The sequence below is a fragment of the Entelurus aequoreus genome, linkage group LG16 (genome assembly GCF_033978785.1).
Source record: "Entelurus aequoreus isolate RoL-2023_Sb linkage group LG16, RoL_Eaeq_v1.1, whole genome shotgun sequence".
Taxonomy (NCBI): Eukaryota; Metazoa; Chordata; class Actinopteri; order Syngnathiformes; family Syngnathidae; genus Entelurus; species Entelurus aequoreus.
This window is the reverse complement of record NC_084746.1, coordinates 37,497,784-37,513,340: the sequence shown is the minus strand read 5'-3', so window position 1 is coordinate 37,513,340 and position 15,557 is coordinate 37,497,784. Positions and strand designations below refer to the sequence as shown.

The 15,557-nt window shown below is 39.2% G+C and overlaps 1 protein-coding gene across 3 annotated transcripts in view; it reads left to right on the top strand.

The window, feature by feature from the left end:
* The window catches only part of LOC133630931 (voltage-gated potassium channel subunit beta-1-like), a 137,299-nt gene that overhangs the window by 41,795 nt on the left and 79,947 nt on the right, over positions 1-15,557 (top strand). For all 3 annotated transcript variants that reach the window (XM_062022788.1, XM_062022787.1, XM_062022786.1), the window contains one exon: positions 3,095-3,526. In XM_062022788.1, the coding sequence (XP_061878772.1) occupies positions 3,312-3,526 (215 nt within the window). In that variant the 5' untranslated portion in view covers positions 3,095-3,311. The remainder of the gene's footprint in view (positions 1-3,094; positions 3,527-15,557) is intronic.

Here is a 15,557-nt window from a genome sequence, read left to right as displayed (position 1 = left end):
AACAAACACATTAAATCCCTGCTTGATGATCTGTAAACATGTTTTTACCCAAGTCTATTCCTGACCCAAAGGAATAAAGGTGGGGGAAATAAAATATTTTTATATGCATCGCAATTGGGACATGGACGATTATAAAAATCGATTAGTAAACGTCAATAATCTTTGTATTTATTGTAAATGAAGTCATGCAAACAGTTCTAAAATGTGGCTGACTGTAGCGGGCCACCTCACTGAGAGATCCGACTAACTCTTTTATTTTAGGGCACTTATGTTCTCGTTATGCACACATTTTAATTAATTTGATAAATGTCAGAATTAATTTAACTGTTTCTTAATACAAATGCACTGTTTTTAGAAGTTGCAAGTGATGAACACCTATTTAGTGAAATTAAAATAAATGCAAAACTTAATATACATAAATCAAAGGTGTGTCAGTAATCTATTTTTAATTGAATCATAGCTCCTCAGTTGTAATCGAATCGGGAAGTGCCCAAAGATTCCCACCACTACAAAGGAACATAGAACTCTCCCAATGTGCCCACGTGGTTGTTGTAAGTAAATGTAAAGCTGGCATATCAGATGGTTTGCATGTGTAAGAAGTTTTTTCTTTGCCATACCTTTTTTGTCAGCAGTATTTCGGAGAAAGTACTTAATAATGTACAAATCAGAGGCATCTGACGGTAGCTACAGTTAGTAGTTGGACAGTAACAAGAGTGTCTATGATTTAGTCTGTATACATCACAACAATGGATGTGTAGACTTTCAGCTCTAATTCAGGATTACCTTTTATTTACGGGGCAAGTTTTTGTCTAGCCATCATCCTGATCGAAGTTGACAGTGCTTTCTTCTGTCTAAAGAATCTCATTCCAGAAAATGGAAGTTATTTAGGCATTTTCTGCCAAAGACTAACCTGGCTTCTTGGATTGTAAATGTATTTTCTTGTAAAACTTTTGCATTTACAGTCACCAAAGGATCTCTTATTTATCGGTTTTGATGTCATCCAGAACATTCTAGACTTTTGTTGACGTGCCGAAAAAATAGTTTCACTTTGAGAATGAAAGAAACTGCATTAAAGCAGTGTTACCCAACCTTTTTTCCTCCAAGGACCGGTTCAATGTATGTATTATTTTCACAGTCCGCTTTTCTACGTGTGGCAGATAAAAGTGCAAAAAAATTAGCATGAAAAATTAGCTTTTGGCTACAATCTGGCACATGAACAATTGATATGTCCATTAATGTCCCATAACAAATGAGTTCTATTAACAAGCTTATTGGTGTTTAGTGGGACAGGCAAAAGTTAAGTTGGACAAAATGCGGTAGTCTATAAATGAATTATTGTTTCTGTGCGGCCCGGTACCAAATGCGTCACGGACCTGTACCGGTCCCTGTACCGGTGGTTGGGGACCACTGACCTAAAGGATTCATAGCGTCTCAATGACCAAAATTTACCAAACAAGTTCACTTTAAAAAATGTTTATCCTGTAAGTGATTCTGGAAGTAATTTTCCATAATATCAAACAGTTTTTGAACAATGGGTAGATAACTAACTGTACTTGGAACGCCCCCTTTCCATCAACCAACTAGATATGTCGCCCCCTCTTGGTGTGACGTCATCTAAGTAAGTAAGTACCAATGATTGTCACACACACACTAGGTGTGGCGAAATGACACTCTTCTCGTTTAGTTCGTCCCATTTTGCGTGAGTCAATTTGACAGGAGAGGTCCATACTTTCCTCATTTGGAAATGTATGCAGGCTGACCCAGCAGGCACGAGACATTAAAACAACGTTGAGAACTTCTTGAATTAGGTCCTGACGTTGAGCAACTGAAACATAACGTTGAAACATGCTTTTTGATGACGTTCAATCAATGTTGGGTTCTGATGTTGATCTGACCATTGAATTTTGGTCATTTCCCAACCAACATTCTACAACACTAATACAACCTTGAAACAACATGCTTTTTGACGACGCTTATTCAATGTCAGGTTGTGATGTTAATTTGACCTTTGAAATTTGGTAATTTTCCAACCAATATTCTACAACACAAATACAAAATTGAAACAACATGCTTTTTGACGACGTTTGTTCAATGTTGGGTTCTGACGTTGATTTGACCATTGAAATTTGGTCATTTTCCAACCAATATTCTACAACACAAATGCAACCTTGAAACAACATGCTTTTTGACGACGTTTATTCAAGGTCAGGTTGTGACGTTAATTCGACCATTGAAAGTTGGTAATTTCCCAAGCAACAACGTGGATCCAACGTTAGCCATCAACGTTGTCTCAATTTACAAATATAACTATTTTGCAACGTTGCTTCAAAGTCAGTTTTAAAGGACATGTATGTATAATCAACGTTGTATCAATGTCTTGTGCCTTTGTTTTGTTGTTTTGATACATGGCTATATTATCAAATTGTTAGTGAAGATACCATGATTCGGGATAAAGATACTACCAAAACACAAAGACGATATGAAATTGCCCACATTTTTGAGCAAAAAGTAGGCGTTCCAAAATGTGCTGTTAGAAAACAAGCCTCAAATCACTATTGTGTTTATTTTACCTGTCAACATCATTTTTAGGTCCAGAATTACGAAATAATAAGTGCCAATGTTGTCAGCATTAGATGGACCCTTTTAAGTTGTGCTGATCCAAGACGTTTTAAAAAAACGAACATTTTTCAATGGTCAAGTCAAAGGTTGAAGCCTCAACTTGTTACAGACAACATTACATATTAAACAGTGTGTCGCAGGTATATTGAAATCTATGGTTGTAAAACCCTGGTACAGAAATTAAATTCCTGATTTAGTGTGAAATATTACTTTAAAACTTTCTTCAATTAAAGCTGGAAGTTTTGACTACTATCACATCTTGATTGTTTTATTTCACACCCATTGTGGCGGTCTATGAATACTAAAACCAAGTCTGTGCTCTGCTGTGTCATTCTACTTTTTGTACGTGCGCTCTGAGCAGCCTGATTAAACTATCCAATAGACTAATGGGATATTAGCAGGCGGCGGCAGTTTAATTAGAAAAAGGAAATGCAGACATTATTGAGAGTGATGGATCTTTTTGTCATGTTTCCAGCTGGAATCAGACCTTCTCTAAAGACACTGACCAGGACCGCATGGCTGTTACGTCAGCCTGAGCTCTTCCTCACACCCGCCTGTGACTTCCATATGAGATTCCGCAGCACCGAGCAGAGCTGGCCCAGACTTTCGACTTCCCGCCGTTATAAAAAGGAGCGGCTATCTCGGCCTCGGAGCAGCTCTAGTGGTAGTGGTGTTGGTTTCTGCCCACAGCCATGCAGGTGTCCTTCGCGTGCACAGACCATGGGCTGAAGGCCCCGCGTAACGGCGAGCACAGCAAGCAGAACACCACCAGCCCAAACACCACCAGCCAGGCCCGGGCTCGCTTCCGCACCGTGGCCCTAATAGCTCGAAGCCTCGGCTCCTTCACCCATCGCTACCACCACAACCTCAAAGAGTCCACCGCCAAGCTCACAGGCATGAAGTATAGGTATGTTGTTGTTGTTTGTCTTCCTGGTAATTTTTTGCCAATACAACCAGAACTGAAGATGCTTGCACTGTTGCGGGGAAAATGAATCGGAAAGCTTGATTGTGAAAATGAAGACGAGCAGCAACAGGCGTTGAGTGGGATGATGTGGGTGAGTGTCCACGTTGTCTGAGAGACAAGAACAATTATTTTTAGAGGAAGATCTTTTGGCAGCTTTGTATGATTATTCAACACATGATATGGACTCGATGAACTACAATCTAAAAAGGACTACGTACAGTTGCGATCAAAAGTTTACATACACTTGTAAAGAACATAATGTCATGAGTTTCCAATAATTTCTACAACTCTTGTTTTTTTGTGATAAGCGTGATTGAAGCACATACTTGTTTGTCACAAAAAAAAACATTCATGAAGTTTGGTTCTTTTATGAATTTATTATGGGTCTACTGAAAATGTGACCAAATCTGCTGGGTCAAAAGTATACATACAGCAATGTTAATATTTGCTTACATGTCCCTTGGCAAGTTTCACTACAATAAGGCGCTTTTGGTAGCCATCCACAAGCTTCTGGTTGAATTTTTGACCACTCCTCTTGACAAAATTGGTGCAGTTCAGCTAAATTTGTTGCTTTTCTGACATGGACTTGTTTCTTCAGCATTGCCCACATGTTTAAGTCAGGACTTTGGGATGACCATTCTAAAACCTTAATTCTAGCCTGATTTAGCCATTCCTTTACCACTTTTGACGTGTATTTGGGGTCATTGTCCTGTTGGAACACCCAACTGCGCCCAAGATCCAACCTCCGGGCTGATGATTTTAGGTTGTACTGAAGAATTTGGAGGTAATCCTCCTTTTTCATTGTCCCATTTAAAGCACCAGTTCCATTGGCAGCAAAACAGGCCCAGAGCATAATACTACCAACACAATACTTGACGGTAGGAGTGGTGTTCCTGGGATTAAAGGCCTCACCTTTTCTCCTCCAAACATATTGCTGGGTATTGTGGCCAAACAGCTAAGTTTTTGTTTCATCTGACCACAGAACTTTCCTCCAGAAGGTCTTATATTTGTCCATGTGATGTGGATGGCTAACAAAAGCGCCTTATTGCAGTGAAACTTGCCAAGGGACATGTAACCAAATATTAACATTGCTGTATGTATATTTTTGACTCAGCAGATTTGGTCACATTTTCAGTAGACCCATAATAAATTCTTAAAAGAACCAAACTTCATGAATGTTTTTTATGACCAACAAGTATGTGCTCCAATCACTCTATCACAAAAGAATAAAAGTTATAGAAATGATTGGAAATTCATTACAAAAGCCATGACATTATGTTCTTTACAAGTGTATGTAAACTTTTGATCGTGACTGTATGTGGAAATCCACAGTGTTTACATTTAACAGCAAAAAACATCCATCCATCCATCCATCCATTTTCTACCGCTTATTCCCTTCGGGGTCGCGGGGGGCGCTGGAGCCTATCTCAGCTACAATCGGGCGGAAGGCGGGGTACACCCTGGACAAGTCGCCACCTCATCGCAGCAGCAAAAAACAACAACAACAACAACAAAAAAACACATTTAAAAAGAATTAAACATTTTATATAGTTAGCGAAACATTTATTCAATTTTTTTCCCAAGTAAATATCACAAAAAATAAAAATATTGTTGCTAGGCAGAGTAGTCCCTGTAAAATAATGTACAGAAAGGACAGGGAGATCGGGCAGGTGCAGATATTGAAGGATATGAAAAAAAAAAAAAGATTTTAACACATACGTTTTGCAATTACTGTAAAAATAAGTAATACCTACTTGGCAGTGGTGTGCCGCCAGGGCCAGCAAGGCCGTCTCTGCTCTCCTAACATAACCAGAAATCATGATCATTATTAAAGATAAAACTCATTTTTAATTTACTTTCCCTAAATATCTAAAATTATTCATATTCTCTTCATGTTATATTATTCTCCTTCCAGTGCTGTTGTTTTTAGGTTAGAGTTTTTATCCAATCAGAATTCAGCTAGCTTATGTTGCCATGCTGTACCAAATCTGCCCCGGGGCCTTCAGAATCAACAATGTCTGTGCACTGTAAGTGAACGTGCACATACAGTTGATAGACAATTGCCATAGCCAATCAGATCACAAGTTTTTGTCAGTAAGGCCTTCTAGCATGGCCTCACGCTGTGATTGGATGCTCACTTGGGAGTCCCAAGTGAGCATCCAATCGCAAGTTGCGAAAACAGGAAGTGGCATCGGAGCCATACGAGCCATAGAAAGCCGCAGAAAACTCACCGGTACAATAACCAGGAAGATAAAGTGTTTGTCTTACACTTAGTAATCCGCTGTGGACAGATGAAGCCAAGCAATGCAGGATTAGCGAGCGGTGTGCACTCTCGCCAAGGAAATCAATATTTGGCAGGCAATCACATTTTGGCACAACACCGGCGGTGAAATGGTTTCACACGAATCAAACGACTACGAGCGGTACCACTGGCTTATACGGCGTCGGACGAGTGCTACAAATTGTGAGTTCAAATATTTTATTTTGTTATTTTTTCATGTTTCACTATGTAAGTGACGATAAGCATGTAAAGCATAGTAAAGCTGTTTCTATTGACAACAAACTGTATTTGAAGCAATAATATTTTTGGGATAATTTATTGTCATTTATTTAATATATTACAGTAGAGGTCTTCAACAGGGGGCCCGCCACCCTCAGGGGGTCTGCAGAGGTACTGCAGGGGGGTTGGGAAATCTTGGTTGATTAGACTTTTATTAAAATATTTTTTACATTCTCCACTTATTTTTTTTCGCAACTATAGATCTCTTTAAATAACATTAACATTGATCCAACACAATGTAGCTGTCAAGGACTGCTGTCGGTCTTGACTCAAGGAACGGATCACAGACATCCCCAAAGAGGCCAACAGACGACAGGGATGGGTGGGAGGGAGCTTGAAACGAGGCAAAACATTTATTTGATTCGGCCATCAGTGCCAAAATCTTGTCAAGTCTCTCTGCCATTGAAATCTCTGCGGGGTTCGTATTTGGCTCGATGATTCTGTCAGGGATTGCGGTCGGTCTTGAACCCCAAGATGTAGAGATGGCAGGTGTAGCGCAGGAAAACATGACTTTAATGTCAAAAAACAAATAGTGCCACTGGTGTGAACATGCAGGGAAACCAGGAAACAGGCAACAGGAGACAGGATACAGTATACAGGATACAATTATCGAGCCCTGACTGGAGGGTGAGGCAGGCATAAATAGTAGCCTGATTGGCAATTGCAACCAGGTGTGCCAGTCTGCCAATCAGGGACAGGTGAGGGAAACAAGCGCTCAGGGAGACATGCAGGAAATGGAACCAAAATAAAAGCGCTGACAGGAAATAATCCCAAACACAGAGGAAATCCCAAACATAACCAAACTGTCAGTAACAAGCCTGACAGTAGCATAGTTTACAAATAGCAGTCACATGGGCCAGCTACAAACTGGATCTTGTCGGTTTAAACTAAAAAACACAGGATAAAGAATTATATTATTGTATTTATGTTAGCATTTAAGATAGCTAGCGATTAGTTGCCTACTACTGATTTCCAATTACCCCGCCAGCTCGCAATTAGCAGCGCAAGCTGCCAGCTAGCAATTTGCACTCTAGCTGCCAGCTAGCAATTAACGCACACGTTGTCAGCTAGCAATTAGCGCTGCACCTGTCAGCTAGCGATTAACGCGTCAGTTGCCAGGTAGCCATTAGCCGCGCAATATGCCAGCTCGTGATTGTCAATTTAGCTGTCAGCTAGTAATTAATGCACCAATTGTAAGATAGCAATTGGTGCTCTAGTTGTCAGCTAGAGATTAGCGCACCAGTTGTCAGCTAGCAAATTAGCACTGTAGCTGTCAACTAGCAATTAGTGCACCAGCTGTTAGCTAGCAACTACAGCACCAGTGATTAGCGTGCTAGTTTCCAGCTAGCTATTAGTGCCGCTATGCCAAATTATTTGAACAAAAAATGTTAAAAATGTTTTATACAACACATATAATTGGAGGGTCCCTGCTCCATCTGTTTGGGTGTCTCTGGCTTGGAAAACATTGAAGACCTATGCATTGTAGGATTATGAAATACAAACAATTTTAGCTACCAATAATGAATGTAGCAAATTACGACTTTTTGTAACTATGGTACCCTATTAATTTAATCATTTAGAATTTTTATATAACAATCTTTACAAACATTATATACAGCATGTGAGTGTATTATACCTTTATGTCATTATAATATTTGCATTATCACAAATACCTTTCATTACTAATTTGTTTACACTGCCTTGCTCTATAAACATACATACATACATACACAGCGGTTAACTTCTTTCTACCCTTGTACGAATGTTAAAATTCCATTTCCATAGTATTAAAGATTAATAGAGTTGGTCCTTATCTATTTTCAAAATGATTTAAAAAATGTTACTTGAATATAAAATTGTTGGCACTTCGCGTTTAACATAGAGAAAGTAAGATTTAGGGGAGTAAAGCTACATAGTAGTTATGATACAAACTCTCAATTGAGTAGCTGATTTACGTAACAGGATAGTGTAGTGGACCAGTACAGTGGACCTCTCCAGTGCCCGAGTGGGAGTTGTAACAAGTAAACACTCTCTTATCAATGAGTGGGCTCGATCTCCACTCGGAACAACGCCATCGTCTTTTAGAGCCATGAAGCGAAATGACTTGAGCGAATGGAGGACACGAGATTGCCGTTTGACACAATTTCAGACTAAACCAAGTAACAAGTGAAGGACTTGGGTCAGCTGACAGAAAAGAAAGCCATCAGCAGAATGCGAGCAGATTGCGTGCAAAGTGGATGAATGTGTAATAAGCTTCTGCTTGTCACACCATCTCATCTCGTTTCCATAACAACATGCAAACAACAGACGTCAATCTGTTTCCAGCACTAAATATCACACCATGATGCATTGCATTAAATGGTTTAGCACACCAAAAAATCCTAGTACTACTGTACATAGTGGTTTTCTTATAATAGCTTATTGATGACATTACAAATTAAAATGATCGATAAACCATGATAAATTACTTAAACCATGTACTGTCAAATGCTAAATATAAAAAAGGAAGACCATGATAAAATACCAAACCGTTCCTTAAACCAAGGGTGTCAAATTAATTTTAGATCGGGGGCCACATGGAGAAAAATCTACTCCTAAGTGGACTGTTAAAATCACGGCACGATAACTTAAAAATAAAGACAACTTCAGATTGTTTTCTTTGTTTAAAAATACAACAAGCGCATTCTGAAAATGTACAAATCATAATGTTGTTCTTTTTTTTTACACTTACATATTGCGGTTAATAGTATTCTATCTTTATTTGTCGTTATTTATACTTTCTGAATAAATTATGTGATAATGTTCATCAGTCAACTCATTGGTGTTCATTTCCAATCTATCAAGATAAAAACAATTATATTAAAATCTAATTACAGGATGTTATTTATGTAGTTTGGTCATTTTCCTCGACTGATGTACTAACATCATGTGTTTTTTTTTTTTTTTTACATATGTAGCATCATCTACAAAGATACAAAGAATTGTTATTGCGACATCTAGTGGACACATTTAGAACAGCTGTTTTTTTCATTCAAAAATGGCACCTAATTTTTATACTTGGCAAACTCATCCCGCGGGCCGGATAAAACCTGTTCGCGGGCCTGATTTTTTAAAATGTATTTATTTATTTATTTTTTCAAAAATAAATACAATCGTGTGCTTACGGACTGTATCCCTGCAGACTGTATTGATCTATATTGATATATGATGTATATATTGTGTTTTTTATGTTGATTTAATTTAAAAAAATAATAATAATAACCGCGGCCCGGTGGTTGGGGACCACTGATGTAATGCACTGATTTACTTGGTGGCAAAGCTTAGCTCCATCTACTTTAAATAAGACCAATGTATGATCCTGTAACTACTTGGTATCGGATCGATACCCAAATTTGTGGCATCATCCAAAACTAATGTAAAGTATCAAACAACAGAAGAATAAGTGATTATTACATTTTAACAGAAGTGTAGATGGAACATGTTAAAACAGGAAGTAAGAAGATATTAACAGTAAATTAACAAGTAGATTAATAATAAATGTTTACAGCTTGTCCTTAATAATGTTGACAAAATAATAGAATGTTAAATGACACAATATGTTACTGCATACTTAGACTTAGACTTCCTTTTATTGTCACTCAAATTTGAACTCTACAGTACAGATAAGAACAAAATGTTGTTGCATTAGCTCGTTGTAATGCAGGATAAAAGAGCAATAAGGTGCAGATATAAATAAATATATTGCTGTACAGATAAATATATTGCACTTTTGCATATGCATCCACGTTTATGGATGTATGTTATATTGTCTTTATATTCCAGCGAGTTAATCCGTTTTGGGGGGGAATTGAGGGGATTATTATGATGCGTTCAAGAGTCTGATGGCCTGAGGTAAGAAGCTGTTACAGAACCTGGAGGTTCTGCTACGAAGGCTGCGGAACCTCTTTCTAGAGTCCAGCAGTGAAAACAGTCCTTGGTGTGGGTTGGAGGAGTCTCTACAGATTTTCTGAGCCCTGGTCAGGCAGCGGCTTTTTGCGATTTCCCGGATAGGAGGAAGAGGAGTCCTGATGATCTTTTCTGCCGTCCTCACCACTCTCTGCAGAGACTTCCAGTCTGAGGCATTGCAGGCTCCAGTCCAGACAGAGATGCTCTTGGTCAGCAGGCTCTCTATAGTGCCTCTGTAGAATGTGGGAATGGGGGGAGGGAGCTGAGCTCTTTTCATCCCACGCAAAAAGTGCATTCTACTGCTGAGCTCTTTTTACAAGAGCTCCGATGTGTAGGGACCAGGTTATATTGTCAGTTATCTGCACCCCCAGAAACTTGGTGCTGCTTACCATCTCCACTGCTGTGCCGTTGATGATACGTCAGCAGACTAATTAGGAGCCTTTGTTTGTTTACTTACTACTAAAAGACAAGTTGTCTAGTATGTTCACTATTTTATTTAAGGATTAAATTGCAATAATAAACATTTGTTTAATGTACCCTAAGATTGTTTGTGGCCCCTTTTATTTAGAAAAGTATCGAAAGGCATCGAAAAGTATCAAAATACATTTTGGTACCGCTACCAAGATATTGGTATCGGGACAATCGTAGGCCACACACTTGATCACGACCCCACTGCCACAGGTGTCTTGGCAGTTTAAGGGAAACCCAATTAAGAATACCAATGTCGCCATTATTTTTTTTGCAATACCTTCCAAGATAATTGTTTTTAGCATTTGCTGGAAAATCTCCTCTTCCGCACTCAAAACAAACAAAAACATTTAACTTGTCTGCAAGACGATCCTGCGCGTGGTCGGTAGGCGTGCATACTGACGCCGCACTAATGTATTTGCACTGGATGTGCGAGACTCAGTGGGAGCATCCGAAGGCGTAGCGAGTCAACGTGAAAAGAAACGGAGCATAAACTAATAATACCACCACCTGCGGCGTTTTTTGTTGTCATGACGACCCTAAAAATAGTGCCGCTCCGACTGCGGGGTCCCTCACGCGCAAACCTTCCGAGGTTCTTTGACCTTTTCTGGGTCATGGGATAATACATGCAGCCCAAAGCAGAGACGTGCTGACCAAGGATGCTGCCTTTTAGTCTTTGACGTCCATCAGGGTCATGAGGCAGGGGGGCACCTTTATGATGCACACTGTAGAATCTTCATCAAGCCTTCTCCTGCTCGAAATATAACGCTTTTGTCCGCCATGGTTGGATGTGATGTTTGTTTTGATGAAGTTGACTGTAGGTGTGTGCATGAATGGCTGCCTCTGCTTGACTGCGCTCGTGTGTGTGCACGGACAGAGCCCATCATGCTTGATGGTGTGTGCCCTGACAAACTGCTTTGCACAGTGCAGGAGGCCATGGTGGGGTTTCTTTTTCAAATGTGTTTCATATTTAAAACAGAGCAGTGGTTCAATTGCAAAAATAGACTTAAGTCTGTCACATCATCCTTACAGCAAATACAAATTTGGCCCGTTGCCTCATTCCGTTTGGCCCGCCAAAGGGTGGCGAGCAAATGTAATACATATTAGGGTTGTCTCGATACCAATATTTTGGTACCAGTACCAGTACCAAAATGTAATTCGATACTTTTCTAAACAAAGGGGACCACAAAAAAAATTGCATTATTGGCTTTATTTTATCAAAAAAATCTTAGGGTACATTAAACATATGTTTATTATTGCAATTTAGTCCTTAAATAAAATAGTGAACATACTAGACAACTTGTCTTTTAGTAGTAATGTACAGCTCCACCAATGGACATTGGAGTGTTACATTCAAAGGCAAAATTAAAGTATTGCTAGAAACATAATTTTATATGGGACTTTATTGTATTATATGTATAGTACATGTTCCAAAAAGAAAAAAAGCATAAAACACAGTATATTTAAATATACTAAATGTAAAAAAGCGAATAAATATTTAAAATAATCTAGTTTGGTTACGCCATCATGAGCGCAACACAAGGTTGTAAAAGTTTCAACTACAATTCTAAATAAGATGTCAAAAGCAAACTGAAATCAAATACACACAGCTTAAAGATTGATCAATACCTATTTAAATTTAGTAATACATAAATATGATGATTTATCAAAATATAAAAGAAATATACCTGAACAGAACGCTCATGATGGTTACACCAAAAAGTAACGCTATGAATCGCGTTTTTCCAAGTTTGTGGGGCATTTTTATGCCATTTCCAAGCATCTCCTTTTTATTATCATTGATTTAAAAGGTCAAACTAATGCATATTATACATGCATGCCCTAGTAAACAAAAAAAAAGTCATATTTATTTTGATTGTTACATTTTGAAGTACATTTGTGCAGGTGGGTGCGAATGTACCCATTACCAGAGCTGTACACAGTAAGTAAACAAACAAAGACTCCTAATTAGTCTGCTGACGTATGCAGTAATATATTGTGTCATTTATCATTCTATTATTTTGTCAACATTATAAAGGACAAGCTGTAAAAATTGATTGTTAATCAATTTGTTCATTCACTGTTAATATCTGCTTATTTTCTGTTTCAACATGTTCTATCTACACTTCTGTTAAAATGTAATAATCACTTATTCTTCTGCTGTTTGATACTTTACATTAGTTTTGGATGATACCACAAATTTAGATATCGATCCGATACCAATTAGGTACAGGATCATACATTGGTCATAATTTAATTCCTCATGTGTCCAGGGACGTATTTTCTGAGTTTATAAAAATAATATGAATTTAAAAAAAATATTGACGTAATCATAGTAGTATCGACTAGATACGCTCTTGTACTTGGTATCATTACATTGGATGTCAGGTGTAGTTCCACCGATGGCATTCGTTTACATTGTGACGCCGGTGAGCTATTGTATCCTCCTACGGTGTGTAGTGAAGCATGTTTAGCTATTCCTTGTCCTCCAGTGTTAATGTTACTTGTAAGAAACTTACTTTATTTGTCGCCATGGAGGCGATGATTAGTGATTTAGAAGTCGCTAAAACACTGCCGATTGCGGTTGGACATTAGCCGCTAACTAGCTAGCCATGTCTTAAAGCACCTCTTCCTGAGGGTGTTTCAGTGTTATAACTTCACCTTTATTGTTAGTTTTTAAGCCAAAATGCGTCCATTCTCCCTTTTCTGTCTACACACTGTGTCTGCTTGTAAGTACTCCGTGTGTGTGCGCTGCCGAACATGCTCCTCTGCTCGCAAAACCAGCAACGTCATGACGTGACGACAAGGCACAGTCTTGCCTGTTAAAAAAAAATAATTAAAAAAAATATGGCGAACTGGTACTTTTCAAACAAAATATAGTACCGTTTTTGATTCATTAGTACCGCCATACTGTACTAGTACCGGTATACTGTACAAACCTAGCTGTGAGGGCATGAAATAATGAGGTCTAGTCCAAACATACTTTTGGAGAATTGAACACTGCACAGTTATAATCGCACTGCACGTCTTTTTTGAAGGTGCAACTCCACCTTATGAGATATAATGACATACTTTCTGTGGGTACTGTATGAGCGCTTTCTGCTCTCTTGATGTTTTTTTTTTGTTTTTTTGAAGCATTCACTGAATTTCTCAACATACTAAGTCGAGCACTTCAGATCTGCCCACATGTTCTTCAACAGCACATCAACCCACAGGCCAGCAGCTCTGTCTGCCTGAAATACAGCTACATGGTGTGGAGGAGGGGGGGGGGGATTTCTAGCCTTCCCCCACACACACGTCACATTGTTGGAAGAAACATGTTGAAAAAAATAGTGTAAATAAATAGAAACAAAAGCACATACTCGACCAAAGTGTGCAATGTAGGTTAGCATTACTTAATAAAACCATCTCCACATACATTGTTCAACCTCATGTTTGACACCTGTCATACACTGTAGATCCAAAGTTGATAAACGTTAGAAGGGTGTGAACATGTGGGATGACCAAAACGGGACAAATGAGGACTGCTGCCAAATGTGGAATCTGTGTCAGATTTCTTTTGAATCTGACATTATACAGTACAGTGCTTCCTCACTTAAGAGTGCACCAACTTAAGAATGTTTTGTGTTATGAAGCAACATAGGGGCCCCTAAATAACCATTTAAAGAAGCAATCGTTTAAAAGTTCTAGGGTTTTACGGTATACCGGTATTAGTATAGTACCGCGATACTAATGAATCATATTCGGTACTATACCGCCTCTAAAAAGTATCCGACCCCCACCCACCCGCCCCCGTCATCGTCACATCGTGACATTGCTGGTTTTACGGTCAGAGGAGCATGTTCGGCAGCGCACATACACAGAGTACTTACAAGCAGACACGGTGTGTAGACAGAAAAGGGAGAACGGACACATTTTGGCCTAAGAACTAAAGATAAAGGTGAAGACGTAACACTGAAACGCTCTCAGGAAGAGGTGCTTTAAGACATGGCTAGCTAAAGCCCATCCGCAGTGTTGTAGCTACTTCTAAATCACTAATCCTCGCCTCCATGGCGACAAATAAAGTACGTTTCTTACAAGTAGCATTATCACTGGAGGACAAGGAATAGCTAAACATGCTTCACTACACACCGTAGGAGGATACAATAGCTCACTGGCGTCACAACGTAAACAAATGCCATGGGTGGATCTACACCTAACATCCACTGTAATGATACCAAGTACAGGAGTGTATCTAGTCGATACTACAATGATTACATCGATATTGTTTGGCATCACAACATCTTCTTTCGTTTAAAAAATATATATGTTATATTCATAAACTCAGGAAATATGTCCCCGGACACATGAGGACTTTGAATATGACCAATGTATGATCCTGTAACTACTTGGTATCGGATTGATACCCAAATTTGTGGTATCATCATTCGTCAGTGACTACATGAATAGAAAGTAGATCAGATACACACACACACACACACACAGCACACACACACACACACACACACACACACACACACACACACACACACACACACACACACACACACACAGCCCTCAATACCATGCTGTGATGCAGTATGTCAGCAGGCTCTCAATGGATGAGCGGTAGAAGGTCAGCAGCAGGTTGGAGTCCAGGTTGTACTTTTGCCTCTATTTCTTTGTGGTGTACAGCCCTTTGTTTTTCAACTGTGTTGTTTTTGAAGGGCTTTATGAATAAAGTTGGTATGGTATGGTATGGTACTTCTTGAGGACTCTCAGGAAGTGCAGCCTCTGCTAAACCTTCTTAGTGATGGCAGTAGTGTTCTCTGACCAGGAGATGTTGTCAGATATAAGGACGCCAAGAGACCGGAAGGTGTGGACCCTCTCCACACACTCACCCTTGATGTAGAGGGGGGCTAGGTCAGTACTGTGTTTTCCTGAAGTTGGTTTTCTTGGTGTTCAGAGCAAGGTTGTTCTCTGAGCACCAGTCTGCCAACTTCCGGACCTTCTCTCTGTAGG